At 39.9% G+C, this 14330-nt stretch overlaps 1 protein-coding gene across 1 annotated transcript; it reads right to left on the reverse strand.

Moving 5' to 3' along the window:
- Positions 1-5777: 5777 nt before the first annotated feature.
- Positions 5778-12326, reverse strand: LOC121974586 (aspartic proteinase 36-like). Its single transcript, XM_042525723.1, has 12 exons — positions 11917-12326; positions 11625-11745; positions 9588-10015; positions 9329-9485; positions 8675-8757; positions 8483-8579; positions 8280-8352; positions 7897-8082; positions 7554-7678; positions 7238-7339; positions 7066-7163; positions 5778-6292 (listed from the first exon to the last, which is right to left on the reverse strand). The coding sequence occupies exons 1-12, from the start codon at positions 12168-12170 to the stop codon at positions 6124-6126; spliced, it is 1893 nt and encodes a 630-aa protein (XP_042381657.1). The 5' UTR covers positions 12171-12326; the 3' UTR covers positions 5778-6123.
- Between the last annotated feature and the right edge of the window lie 2004 nt (positions 12327-14330).

Consider the following 14330-nt stretch of genomic DNA (forward strand, 5'->3'; position numbering starts at 1 on the left):
ATGACATTTAACAACACTTATTAACAAGTGACATCCTAGGTGGATGTCTAATATCTCTAAAATGCCTAGATAAATATGCATGATCCCTAGAATAGGGCAAAACCAAAATCTCACATCTCACAAAGACCTATAAGATGACTTGTATGTGTTTTAGTGCACATTAGATACAAGTGAGATGTTAGGATGATGAACAAAACTCAATATGTTGATTTAGTGCATTCTTTTGAGTTTTAAGTTCATCAAAACACTTAGTTATGTGTTTTCCCATCATTGGGAAAGCTAATGTACAAGTCATGTGCATTAAGCCCAAGGAACATGGTGGGATATTGGTTTTGAAAATATTTTTAAAATACTTTTGGAAAACCTTGGTGAAGGCTATCTTTTGATAGTAATCATCATTGAATAGTTAGACACAAACTTGAAGAAAACACTAAAGTTTTTGCAAGTTTTCAAGTTTGTGTCAATCTTTGAAAATATGAAGTATTTTCTTAGAAAACTATTTTCCATGATAAAGTATACCCTAAATAATGTCTACACAAATTTTTACGATTTTTGGAATTTTGTAGAATTTTCTAGGGGTTTCTGAAATTGGCTGAAATGGAATTTCAGCAATTTCAGGCCTCCAATCGATCAGTGGATCGATTGGAGTGCCTCAATCGATCAGCCGATTGATTGAGAAGACATTTTTCACGAGCAGAAGCTCGTTGGATCGATCATCCGATCGATCCAAGAAGACTGAATCGATCATTGATCGATTCAGCAGGGTTCAATCGATTGGAACCCAACTCCAATCGATTGAAGATGCTGATTTTGGCTGAAAAAGCTTATTTTCAGCATTTTGAACCTATTTTAGTCTAGGTAACCATTCCTAACCCCTAAAAATACATTTGTATACATAAAAAGGGTGTTTTCGTGTGGAAAACAAGGATGGATTGGTTAAGAAAGGCTAAGTTGAAGTTTAGGGTGAGGTTTGTTTCAAATTTTGAATATTTGAACCTCAAAGCTTCTAAATTTGGGTTTCCTAAAGGATTAGGGATTCCAAGTCATTGTTGGTGCAATGACAGAAGTTACCACCATGTCTTTAGGGGGAGGGACTCTTTAAAGGCATGAAAATTATTTTTCATGAACCTTGGAAGGTGGTTAACCTTCCGTTAAGTGGATAATGCTCAAGGATGGGCATTTGCCTACATTGAGGAAGAATGTAGGGTTAAGGATAAATGAAGGGTATGAGACCTTCATTTGGGTCATTAGACTATGTTAATGCTCCAGAGCGAGCATTATTTGAAAATGAAGGGAATGGGTCCTTCATTATCGTGTTGGTCACAACGAGTGAAGTTGTGAACAACGATGAGCAACTCTTCTGGGGGAGAGTTTTTTTAACAATGGGGCATTTGTTGAAGTGTGCCCAAAATTGAGGCACGGGTTAATGTGTGCTCAAAGATTGGTTGATGTGTGCCAATAGGGGGAGAATGTGTGGTTTAAGTTAGGCCTTCATTACCTATGGGGGAGGTCATAGGGGGAGAATGAAGGGAACCAACATTCATACTTTGGCATGAATAGAGTTAAGGTTATGGGATTAGCTTAACTCAGAATGGTTCAAACTTAAAGGTATTGTCAAACATCAAAAAGGGGGAGATTGTTGGTGCAATATCCCTTAGGTCAAGGTTGACTGGTTTGACCAAGCTTGAGTCCTGGTCATAGTTTCGATGTTTGACAATACATGTAGACACATGGACAATGCAGGTGTAGTTGTTCATATGGGAAGATTCTGATCAGGAACTGATCAGTGTGAATGAAAAAGAGTCAAGTAGGTATACTTGACTGGAAGGAAACCCTGGTGAGTGAAGCCAGGTGAAAGTCCTAGTGAGTGAAGCTAGGCAGATGGAAATCCTGGTGAGTGAAGCCAGGTGAAAGTCCTGGTGAGTGAAGCCAGGTGAAAGTCCTAGTAAGTGAAGCTAGGCAGATGGAAATCCTGGTGAGTGAAGCCAGGTGAAAGTTCTAGTGAGTGAAGCTAGGCAGATGGAAATCCTGGTGAGTGAAGCCAGGTGAAAGTCCTAGTGAGTGAAGCTAGGCAGATTGAAAACCCTAGTGAGTGAAGCTAGGTGAAAGTCCAAGTAGGTCAAGAGAGTGACCGGATACTTGGCATGAAAGAAAAGTCCAAGTGGGTCAAAGGGATTGACCGGACACTTGGTGAGGGAGTCCTAGCAGGTCAAGGGAGTGACTAGATGCTAGGCATGACGAACCAACAGGTTAAGGTTGACCGGATGTTGGTTTGGGAGGTTCGGGACTTGGTTTTGGGCAAAAACCAAGTGCTGGATCAATCAGTGGATCGATCCAGACCTTTCCCAGCGAATAGAAAGCCTCTGGATCGATCATTGGATCGATCCAGAGGTCTCAATCGATCAGTGGATCGATTGGGACGCTGCTGCTTCGCGCGATAAGCGCTAGATCGATCCGTGAATTGATCCAGGCGTTATTTCAGAGCACAGAGGCGCTCTGGATCGATCCGTGGATCGATCCAAAGCCTCCCCGATCGATTGGGAATAATCGAATCGATTGGGATCCGACCATTGCGTCGTATTTGAGCCGCAGGCGAGCGTTGTCTTCGGCATCTCTTCACAGATTCATTTCAGATCTTCACCAGCTCCTCCACAGCTCTTCTCAAGCTCGAGATCGCCAGTTCTTGAAGGTTCTTGGAGGTTCTTCCAAGTCAAGAGGCGGATCAAAGCAAGGAGAAGAAACTAGGGTTAGGGTTTGTGCACTCATTGTAAGCTTGTAAGCTTGTATTTCTTTACTACCCTTTCTTATTCTTGTATTGAGTCTTGTAGGGCTTCTCCGCCCTTGGTAGTTACCATAAAGGAGAGTTTCATTAGTGGAGGGTGCGTGCGTTGTGTGGATCCTTGGATTAGTCACCTCCCTTGGAGGTGGATACCAAGTAAAATCCAAGTGTTAGCGTGTTTGTATTTGTTTCTGTATTTTCCGCTGCACATCTTCGAAGAAACAAGCAACGCCGAACACCGGGCATGCGACGAGCTATTCACCCCCCCCCCCCCCTCTAGCTACTTTTGGTCCTAACAGTCCCGACATTTTTCTCGGTGTCGGATTCTTCTGACGACGACTCCATGTCCATTGAGGAGTTAGATTCAGCTTCAATTGGTTCTTCGTAGAGCTTCAAAAACTTTTCCCAAAGTTTTTTTTGTATTTTGGTAGTTACCGATTCTGTTGAGATCCTCCACCGGTAGTACTCTTATTAAATGATATTCAGCCTTATCGTTTGATGTAAAGTCGTCGCACTACTTTTTGGTCCAGAGGTAATTTTCAATTTCTTCTCCGTTTGTGTTCTTTGATGCTTTATAACCATATTTCATTATTAATAAAATATTAAAATCCGTTTTAAGAAATACCTCCATTCGTCACTTCCAAAACGTGAACTCCCCCTCGAACATTGGTGGGTAGATGTTAGCTCCGATCATTTCGTTGCTTCAGTCGACGATTAGTTCTTCTGAGGCGTCCTTGCTCTGATACCACTTGTAGGACCACTGGCGACCGACTAGAAGGAGAGGTTGAACAACCCCTGTGCAAAATCAAACAAAAGAATCTTTCTTGGACAAATAACTTAATTAAAGAACACTTGCATTAAATAATAAATAAACTGAAAAGAGAGGCTCAGATATTTTACTTAATTACAACCGGGGAGGTTGTTAATCCAAGAAATAGAGTAGCACTAGTTTCTCCTTTAGACGGAGAACCCTCTTTACATCAGTGAAAGCATAGAAAATAAGAAGCTAAACAAAAACTGAGATGTGCACAAATGTTGTTACAAGAATGCTTGTTGTTAATAGCTTTTGGGACCAAGGCTGTATTTATAGCCGTGGTAGGGGTGCCTGGAAGGGTTCCGGGCACTTGGAGTGGGATAAAAACTTATCCTCGACGCAACGATCAAAGACCACGTCGAAATGGCTAAAACTTGAGCTCCTGGCGCCCCGGACTGCTTCGGCTGCTCGGAATAGTTCCGAGCGCCCTGAAGGGGAAAAGTCAACTTTTAGTTGACTTTCTCTCCGGGCCTCTAGGTTCGGCTCCGCTTGCTTCGGTCTGGGTCTTCCGCTCCAGTTCGGTTCGCTTGGGTGATTTCGGTCATCTGGAATAGGGCTCACCCGAACCTAACTTCCGGCCTTCTCCTCGAGCAAGCTTCCGCTTCGGCTTCTCGTCTCTCAGAATCGTCGCGTGCTTCCTTCTCGTCCGCCAGCGTACTTTTCCGCAGCTCTTGGTCCCTCGGATGCACCGAGCTGGTCGACTCTCTCCCGTGTCAACCTTCTCGCTAGCTGCGTCTTTTGCTCCTCGAGCAATCTTCCGCTTCGGTTTCTTGTCCCTCGGAAACATCACACGCTCCCTTCTCGTCCGCCGGTGTACTCTTCCGCAACACCTCGTCCCTCAGACGCACTGAGCCCATCAACTCTCTCTCCCGTATCGTCCTTCTCGCTAGCTACATCTTTTGCTCAACTTCCTGTGCTCCTAAGTTCCCGTGTACTTAGACACATGGTTAAATATAACAGGACATAACTTAACTTATTTGATCACATCAAAATAACCTTGAGGTACCAACAAGTCCTTTATCGAGCGAGCTACGCCATGACTTGTAAATGACCCAAACATATGAAAAAATTATATATATATTAACACACAACATCCGATGTTGACACGGTCAAAATCAATCTTTTTAATCTCTTTCATCTACATATAATTTTCTTCTCTCTCCTTTAATTGCAGTGCTTATTTATAAAAATTCATTAGTACTGGTGTCGCTGGCACCACCAAACTAACGTCATCCACCTTGGTATTATTTTATAAACCAACACAAGATAGTGCTGAGACCACCAAACTAATACCATTATTTTGATGTCGATTTATAAAAATCAATACGAAGGTGATGGTGATGCTGATTTATAGAAATTGTTCAAATTAATGCAAGAGCAATGGTTCAAATTAACATTCTTTAATTAATTTTTTCTTAAATTTTCTTCAATGGTTAGGCTTTATTAATTATCCCATTAAAAATGTAATATAAATTAGAGAATTATAATTTTATTCTTCTGTCCCTACCATAGCACATATAAATGGTTCCATGCATACCCTATTGTTTAAAAACTGTTGTCTATTTGACTCACTCAATTTATCCTTTATGCTTGTTGTCTATTCCCTTCTTTGGAGACTAACCATGCAGCAAGAAAGTGATTGCATAGATGGAGACGTATCCTCTGCCGCACTTTGATGCATGCATTTTAGCAATTGGCATCGAGTTGGTGGAGAATAATGAACAATGCATGTGATAGATTCGACCAAGGTTAATGAACAATCCATATTTGCCCCGTGGAAAATTTCTGTGGACTGGATGGATCATCTTCAAAATTATTGGTTTAAAAACCTAGATACTTGAATTACTTAAAAAAAAACATATAAATCAATTCATTTTCTAAACAGTTAGTCAAAACCCCGTAGATATTCTTCACTTTGTTTTCGTAAAAGTAAAGCCTACACTCATTTTATCACACGAGCAAGTAAAGGTTGAGGTTGATGAATTCACTAATGTGGCTTGCATACATAAGTGATGATCAGCCTCTTTCCATGCTTGGTTCAGTTAGGTCCCTGCAACATGTGATAGTAGGTTGAATAGAAGTCATGGGCACAGAATGAGAATCATAAAATGGTCAATGACTGACAAAAAGTCGAGCATTCCAATAAGAGGTCTATGGCAAAATGTTTGTTCCTTGCAAGTGTGATGCATAAGAATAGGACAACGTAAATGTTGATTACGATTCTTCAATCATACAAGCAAAACAAACCGCTGTATCTAGAGATAACCTGCCTATAGTAATCTGCTCTAGTTCACTTTATGCTGAGTTGTTGAGTGAGCTTACATTTCTTGACAGAAAAAATGTCGGTTAGAGACTATGATGGGCCCTTATTTATGTACTTCATCCTCTTAAAACATAAGATAAACGCAGATTGTTGATGTCGCTGCAGTATCTTTTGAAACACCTGCATGGCAATCAACCTGCTCTCATTTGTTACTATAACGTGTGAGCTAAGGATGGCATAGAGATGGGTTGGATCAAACTGCATGCATTACAATGGTTGCAATTCTTGTTCAGGAACAGGTGCATCAACAGGCCTGTATGTACTGAACACTTTGCTCTGTCTCCAGAAGTACCACACCAAGAGGGTCGAGAAACTGAGCAAAATTACAAGTGATATTCCTACAACAATTGCCACTGCATGCTTTCCCCACCATGTTCTGCAGTGTAGAACCATGAGTTAGGGATAATAGAATAAAATCTTCAGCGGATGTTCAAAATAGATAAAAGTTCTCCACCAATCCAAACTGACTGGAAGAGAGAATAAAGGTGAACCATAGAACAGATCAAAGTCTTCGTAGAGTCAGACATTTAAAACTTGATCAAAGAAATTCAATCAGAGATGATTGTATTGCTTTAGGCATTGTATGGTCAAATAACACAAAAACCCATTTATGGCATGTTAACCATCAATCAATCAATTAAAATAGCAGCAAATGCACCTAATTACATTTCTGATATCCTATTTCTTCATTTTTCTTGGATTACTTGATGCAGCCTACTGAAGGTGATTAGGGAATTAATAATGGAAGTGGATGACAATTGTGGAATCCTGCATTGCATGAAAACTAACAAGGGCATCCTAATCCTCCAGTGAGAATCATGGGATGGGTGGTAAACCTACAAAATTTAACAACCATGCCAAATCTTAAAAATGTATCCTTAATTGGACCACTTGGTATCATGGACAGTGACATAATGACCTAGTCAAAAGGCAAAGTATTCTGAAGGAAAGTTATTTCTATCATATTTACAAATGGATATTACAATATTTGACAGTCAATGTTTTGTCCATAAAAACAACAAGAACCTGGCCAAGAATTTGTAAGCGGAAAAGTTCACCTCCCATAAGGCCTTTCAATTTTCTTGTATACTTGAAAACAAAAAGGAAACAAAAACAATAGAAAATCCAACTAACCAGAAATTTCATTACCTTCTTGAAGGAGGCACAATATTCCATTCAACCAACTGATAACTTCCAAAATTTTCAGGAAGGTGAACTTGATGCTCAGTTAACCGGGATATAATGGTCTGCAATTTAGTAGCCCAAGTCAGAGGTGTTACAACATGGAAACCTCCCAAAAGTTTCTAAAGAGAAGGGTTACCATGGCTGTTGAACTAGAAAAGTAACTGGAAGACCCATCTGGAATAATTTCCCACCTTACTCTGGTAGTGTTTCCCTCACTTGTAATATTTATCAAATGAACCTGCAAACATATAAATTATTGCATCAACTGATATAGGGAATCAAGTATAATAATATCTAGCAAAACCCAATTCTAGACGACTATGGCAACATCAGGTCTTCAGTCACCAAAATCAAGTAGTAGTTTAGTCTACTAGACTTAATTGTCAACTTGTGCCCTAAACTTGTACAGGCAATATCACCATTTAAGATATCAATTAAAAGTTTGTTCTTACCTGATTTGTATTCACCCCCAATTCATGCGCAATTAGCACTGCTAGTTCTTTTTTGTGGGGCAATAGTTCAGCATATGTAATGTTCAGAGACATATCAAAGGTTATAAGCCCAATTTCGAAGTGATCTGAGTGGAGTGAAAAATCAAGAGAAACCCATGTTAGTTACTTGCATCATTAAGTACTTTTTTCTGATAGAATATGCTCAAACACGGACATAATCGACTAGATTTACAATGCTAAATCTGTATTGAAAATATTTGATGTCAATTATAAAGCTAGTAATTTACCTAGATCTTAAAATAAATGTAAACAAAAAATAATCATAAGCAGATAGCTTTATTACCTGGTAAAACAGCAGGAGAAGGAGCAGGTGAGTCAGATATGGTGGAAGTTGCTGACACTAAAGGTGTCGGTGATGAGGCTCCTCCCATATGTAATCTCTCCCATAATTCAGAGCAGTTGGTTTTCCAAAATCCAATTTTCTCATTCTGACGGTCATAAGTGACCAATGTATTCCTAACAATAATGCCTGCAACAGGAACAAGATAGAGGAAGTTTAGATATGAGATGTTATTACTAGAATAGCACTAATTCTGATTACATTGGAAGATATAGGAAGTTTAAATATGAGATGTTATTACTAGTATAGAAGTAATTCTGATTACATTGGAAGAGGAATGAAGCTAACAAAAGCAAGTGTTATTCTTAGGAAAACAATTGTCGTACCCCCTAAAAGTGTCGTCCGGTCTTTTCCATTCTGAAAGACTCCCAAGCAATAAGCACCGCTAACCTTGGAGTGCTTTTGGTTGGCAGAACAAAAAGGTGCAGGAAAATTAGGTTGGCAAAACACAAAAAAATGCAGGAAAAAGGTTTAACCAGCAAGGCATGCTAAAAAGATAATATTTTCATAAATATATTACCATACTTACCCGGAACAAGTAGTTCTCTGGTGAAAGTAATAGCTTTTCTCCATTACCAAATACCATATGAACCTTTGGGAAGATGTTTGACAGTTGAGAGACATCACTGGAAATAATTACAAGATCTTGAGTATAATGCATAACTAATTGTATCACGCATTTAGAAGCACAATAAATTTCTAAATAAAATGGCTATGATACCTTCTAGCGCCAGAAAAGCAAATATCTTTATAATTTGGATCAGGTCCAGGTATTTGTTTAAGAGAATGTAACTTGCTCATGATCTGTGAGATGCGAGGTAATATCAATTCAACAAAAATGTTCTTGTTGGAAAAAGGTGATATCGCCCACCCCAAGCGGCCAGTATCGCCGGTCCCACGGCAAGATACAGATAGGTAAATCACGGGGGGCATTTTACCCTAGTGCAATAGCCCTTTGCATGGAGGAGGGCAAACCCAACGAGGCATTTTGACCCCAAGACCTATTGGAGCAAACACCCATGCAGGTACCAACTGCGCCAACCCATGGGGGCAACACAAATGTTGTTCTTGATACATACAAATGTTGTATAGATTCTCTTCAAATAAAAAAAATATTTGCATTAACAAATAGATGATCCTGATGGGCAGGTAATTCAGAAAAGTCCTTCACTATTGTGTAATATTAAGGATTAGATTTTAGTGTCACTACTTCAGTACCTTCAACAAATGCTTACTTCAGTGTGACATGGAAAGAGAAAAGTTTTATTGTTTGAAAGTATCTCAAAACCAATTGGAATTGGCACCCATGGGTAAGTTTCAGGTGTTACTTGTGCAAATAAATCATGTTAAGACAGCAAGGTACAAAGAAACTTACAGCATCTTTAAATGCCAAAAATGCTTCTTTTGGCAGATATGCATATGTGGTTCCACTATCCAAGACTGTGCCATGCTTGCCATCAAATATCCTTGGATCTAGTTTCAGTAGCCTACCATCCACATCTATTGACTTGAGCTCAATATTGTAGTATGGACTGTTGCCATCCGGAGATCAAAAAAAATCTGGGAGATGTATTAAATGTATATGGAGAGAAATTCTAATGTTTTTTATTCATATAGATGCAGATATGCCATACCTTCTAGCAGAATTTGATGGGGAAAACACCATGTCAGTAGGCGGAGTTATCTCACCAAGGACCATTGCACCTCCACCAATATCCATCCCACCATAGCATAAAGAAAACGAATCACCAATAACACCCTTTGAAACAAGCTGGTCCATTATACTGAGCTGTCCTCGGCCCAAACCAATAATGCCATCAGCGCGTTGACTAAATAAATCGCCAGTTTCAGAATTTTCACACCCAAAAATAGCACGCTGAGGTTTAAGTTCACTTTCTGTTCCAAACGATATAAGGTCCTCACCAAGCACACCACTACTCGAGCTCATTTCAGCATATTGTCTCTCATAAGTACACTGCTTTTGGTCCTGGTCACAGGTACAAGCAACACTGCATTTTACGGGTTCATATGTGCTTGATAAATCAGGTTGAAATCTTGGGTCCTACAGAACAAGAGTTAAAATGTAAATGAGAAGAAACATTGACCAAATCTGCTTTAGGATAGACGGTAGACCAACTTAAAATGTAACAAACAAATGCCAGGTTAAACATCCATTGCACCATATAGTTAATGAGCTAGGAAAACAATAAACTCCATTGCATGAAGGAAAGGAAGAGTAAACTAACAACAGATTTCCTACTCTATTAAAGTATTTTATTGAAGTATAAAGATCAACTGGAATAGGAAACATTATGCACAACAGCTGTATGTGTGATAAGTACATGGGTAGGAACTCTAACAGCATAGAATCTATGAAAAATTCTAACTGAAGTGGAATTCAGTTGGTGTGCAAATGTTCAGTTCACTTGTTGAAGGAGAATGGAACACCTAAAATTTAACATCTGTATCATATAAGAGGGTTTGAAGGGGAGCCTTGGCGCAACAATAAAGTTGTTGCTTTGTGACCAAAAAGTCACGGGTTCGAATTTTGGAAACAGACTCTTGCAAAAAGTAGGGTAAGGCTGCGTACAATGGATCCTTCCCCAGGACCTAGCATAACGGGAGCTTTGTGCACGGGCTGTCCTTTTTTTTTGATCATATAAGAGGGTTTCTAAAAAAAGAAGAATTTACTTGATAAAAGAACTAGAATTAAGTATTAACATATGAGTTTACTACAAAAAAGCCAGAATACTTTCAGATTGTGATACATTTCTCCACCAGAACTTTGAAGCATCCTACTTCTAGAGAACTTTAAAGCATCATACTTCTAAAAAAAATTCCAATTTTCCATGAGCAAACCATCTCCAAATAGTCAAATAGCCACAAGCATAGTTAGACTGTGATACATTTCATCACCAGAACTTTGAAGCATCCTACTTCCGAAAAGACAACCCAATTTTCAATAAGAAAACCATCACCAAATACTCAAATAGCTGCAAGCATCGCCATAGTTCCAAACTATTCAAGGATTGAGATGAAAGACAAGAAAATACAAGGCAAGGATTCTATTTGATTTATTCTTGGCAAATAGCCACTAGACTACTAAATTTATCTAGAATAAACAAATCTTTAAATTCAACTAGCCATTACCCCTTAGCTTATCCTGTTGCATGATCTGCATAACAGAGAAATTTTTCTAATGACTTGAACTTTATAAGTTGACTCATTTTGAAAGGAAACAACTTCACAAAATGGACATGGTAAATTCTTGCACATATATCCAATTTTCTCATAGTTTCAACAGATTATGAACATGCATATAATTCAGGTTTGGTATAATAGTAAACTGTTGATTCCAATGATGTGGTAATCTAAATGAAGTAGTCTCACATCCTATCATTTAGTATATAGGATAAGCAAAATTGTCTAAGATGATTGCATTAGCTGAGACTCAACTTATAATTAGTTTGAAGTCCTAATATAAAATAAGTTTGAACTTGGTAAGTCACTCATTTTCTCATCAATTCATGCCTTTACAGACTATAATAAATGATGGAAGGGAAGTGGAATTTGAGAAACCCTTAACTTGGATAACATCGGAAAAAATAAATATAGGAACAAATACATGCGACGAAGAGAAGAGATCCCGATGCGCCAAGACGTTAAAATACCTGATGATTCCCACATTGCTCGCATGTGGAGCAAGGAACGTATGTGACCGTACTCCCTGAATCCACAATCAAAGCAAATTCCTGAGGCGGTGAACCGATAAAGAGCCTCGTAGTATAATACCTAAAGAAGAATAATTATCAAACAGAGACTCGTGTATGTATGCGATTCGATCTTCCATAGAGAGATCCGCGATAAATTAATCGAAATTATTCAACCAATTTTAAAGGAACCAAAAAAATCTCAAAAGTAAAGCGTAGAGGACGAAGAAGGGAAAAAAGGAGCGACGCGCACCCGTTGGCGAGGAGATCATCGTAGAGCCTCATCCGAGCGTTGGCGGCAAGCTGCCGGGAAAGAAAGCGCCTCGACCCAGGGGATCTCCGAGTGGAATTCGCGGGGGAGAGGAATAGCGGCAGAACCAAGTTCGGAGATCCGGCAAGCGAGCGGAGCGCGGGTCCCGGCGGCGGACCAGCGCAGTCCACGGCGAGGAACACGACGAAGAGCAGAAAGAAGGAGAAGGCAAAGCGCCGATCCGTCGCACGTTCCATGGAGGCGACACGAAGCGGAATCCGGCCGCGGCGGAGGAGGAGCGGCGGCGGAGCGACGAGGGTTTGGTCGCCCTGCGAGGAGATCAATTGGCGTCGTTCGCCTCCCCTTGACGACAAACACCACCATTCACCATTGGCTAAGCACGCCCCGGTGGGCTAAACCTGCCTACGTGGTCATCGAATCGCTACGAACGGCCACGATCTGGAGGAAACAGGTCGGTTCCCTCCCTGACTCCCAGTCCCTCCCTCGTGACCCTTCGATTTGCATCGAACGGAGAAGCAGTGATGCAGTGGCTCGTTTCTTTCATGGGTAGTTTGAGAAGGTGGTGGCCGCTTAAAAAAATAATAATAATTTAATTTAATATCTAAAAATTATGAATTAGATATCTAATCATAATAAAGTGGACCTTAGGGCCCATCAAGTCTTGCAACAGGCCCATCATGGCAAGTTTGTTGTTTCTGTTAAAATTATTGCGGAGTTGTTTAATAATGCCGACCTGACGACTCCACCTTGGGCCACATGCAAATGCTGTTGGATCACATCATTTATTAATTTGGAGTCAAACGGCAGGTTCTCTAAACCACCTGCTATCCATTTCGACATGTCATGTTCCTCCTCCAATTAATTAATTGCATGTGTATTTAATTTGATTGCCAATTACAAGCCACTGACAAATACGTTGTAGACGTATTAGCCCCACGGATTAGTTGGTATCAATATGAATATATGAATACTAGATTTGAAAAATATTTTATCGGATGTGTTAAGATAAATATCTTATGATTTATCCACTTTCAAAATTAATGGGGCTGCCCTGGAGGCACGTAACGCTCCACTTTTGCTACCATCAATCTGATGTATTATTTAATTTTTGTAATAGTCGGTTTAATTTCGTAAAGGAACATTAATTGAAAAGAATCAGGCTGATACGGTGAATGATGTAGGAAGTCGAGTCAAGTTGAGAGGGTCGTTGATATGGCGGTCAAAACTAAGTAATAAAAGTTAATGCTCAGAGCCATCATGATTGATCATTTCAGTTGAGTGGTCATTTGTTCATATCTTTAATCCGATCAGATCCTTAGTTCGGTCAGATTCTAAGTCCCTCAGTATTAATAAAATATTGAACCAAGTGAATATCATTCAGAGTCGAGTCCTCTTTACTCCTTAGGATAACACAGATGATTATTTCGACCGAGTGGTCTAGCCGATCGGACAAGCTGGACACTTTGGTTCGGCCGGTCTCTTTGGCACAAGTAGAGAGGTTAAGCAAAGACTAAGTCCCCAATAGCATTCCTTAATTCTGATTTCGCCACTGTTGCAAGTGACATCAGAGCAGACTATAAAAGGGACTCAGTTGGGTTGCCACCTCAACATATTAAGGGGCCCTCAACCCAACGACCCAACATTCCTCCTTGTCATTTTGTGCGACAATTGTCACAGAATTAAAGAAATATCACTTATACAAGTTGTACACTAGAAGTTTCTATCCTTCAAAATATAAAGATTGCGGGTCCATTTTGGAATAGATGTCAAAGCATCATTATGGTTTATCCTTTTTTGTCAATGCATCAAGATTCGTGTGGAGAGAAAAATTAACACCGTAAAAGGGGTATCCACATACAGGCGCAGATACGCTTATGTTACGAAAAACGCTACGCATCTACTGTTCATTACTGTTGACTACCTACTGTTCGATCGATCACTAATTTGAGCGTTGGAGTGCTTATGCTGAGGACCCTTCCTTGGCTTGGTTGTTAACGTTCCCTTTGACATACATGACCACTTGGAGTCATTTTTTCCAGCTAGGAGTCTTCGCACAATCAACATTAGAACCACTTGCCCAGTGCATCATCTTTCCTATTTTCAGACAGGATCAAATTTAGCGTCGTCTGTGAAAATCTTTTCTTGCATTTGAAATGTGAAGATGGACGAGACTGGACGACTCACTACAGTAACTTTATCACAAGAAGATTTAAAACTGTTGATAATCGCCCGAGCGCAGAGATTAGTACAACAATAACAAACAATGACTAGGTGTCCTTTACTCAATGACCCTACCGTATCTATGACTAGCACTCAAGCTGAGTGCAGAACCTAAGTAGAAGGCCAAACTGGGTGTTAGCCGATTCGTCCTCCCCCTACTAGCTTCACGCAAGCAC

This window comes from Zingiber officinale, chromosome 4B (genome assembly GCF_018446385.1).
Source record: "Zingiber officinale cultivar Zhangliang chromosome 4B, Zo_v1.1, whole genome shotgun sequence".
NCBI classification, from domain to species: Eukaryota; Viridiplantae; Streptophyta; class Magnoliopsida; order Zingiberales; family Zingiberaceae; genus Zingiber; species Zingiber officinale.

Excerpts from the sequence above, each read along its gene's own strand:
- LOC121974586 (XM_042525723.1), bottom strand. The coding sequence starts at position 12,170 with ATGGAACGTGCGACGGATCGGCGCTTTGCCTTCTCCTTCTTTCTGCTC. Across the intron at positions 8,083-8,279 it reads CCGGACGACACTTTTAGGGG|GCATTATTGTTAGGAATACA; the intron begins GTACGACAATTG and ends TTCCTGTTGCAG. Across the intron at positions 6,293-7,065 it reads ATTGTGCCTCCTTCAAGAAG|AACATGGTGGGGAAAGCATG; the intron begins GTAATGAAATTT and ends TCTACACTGCAG.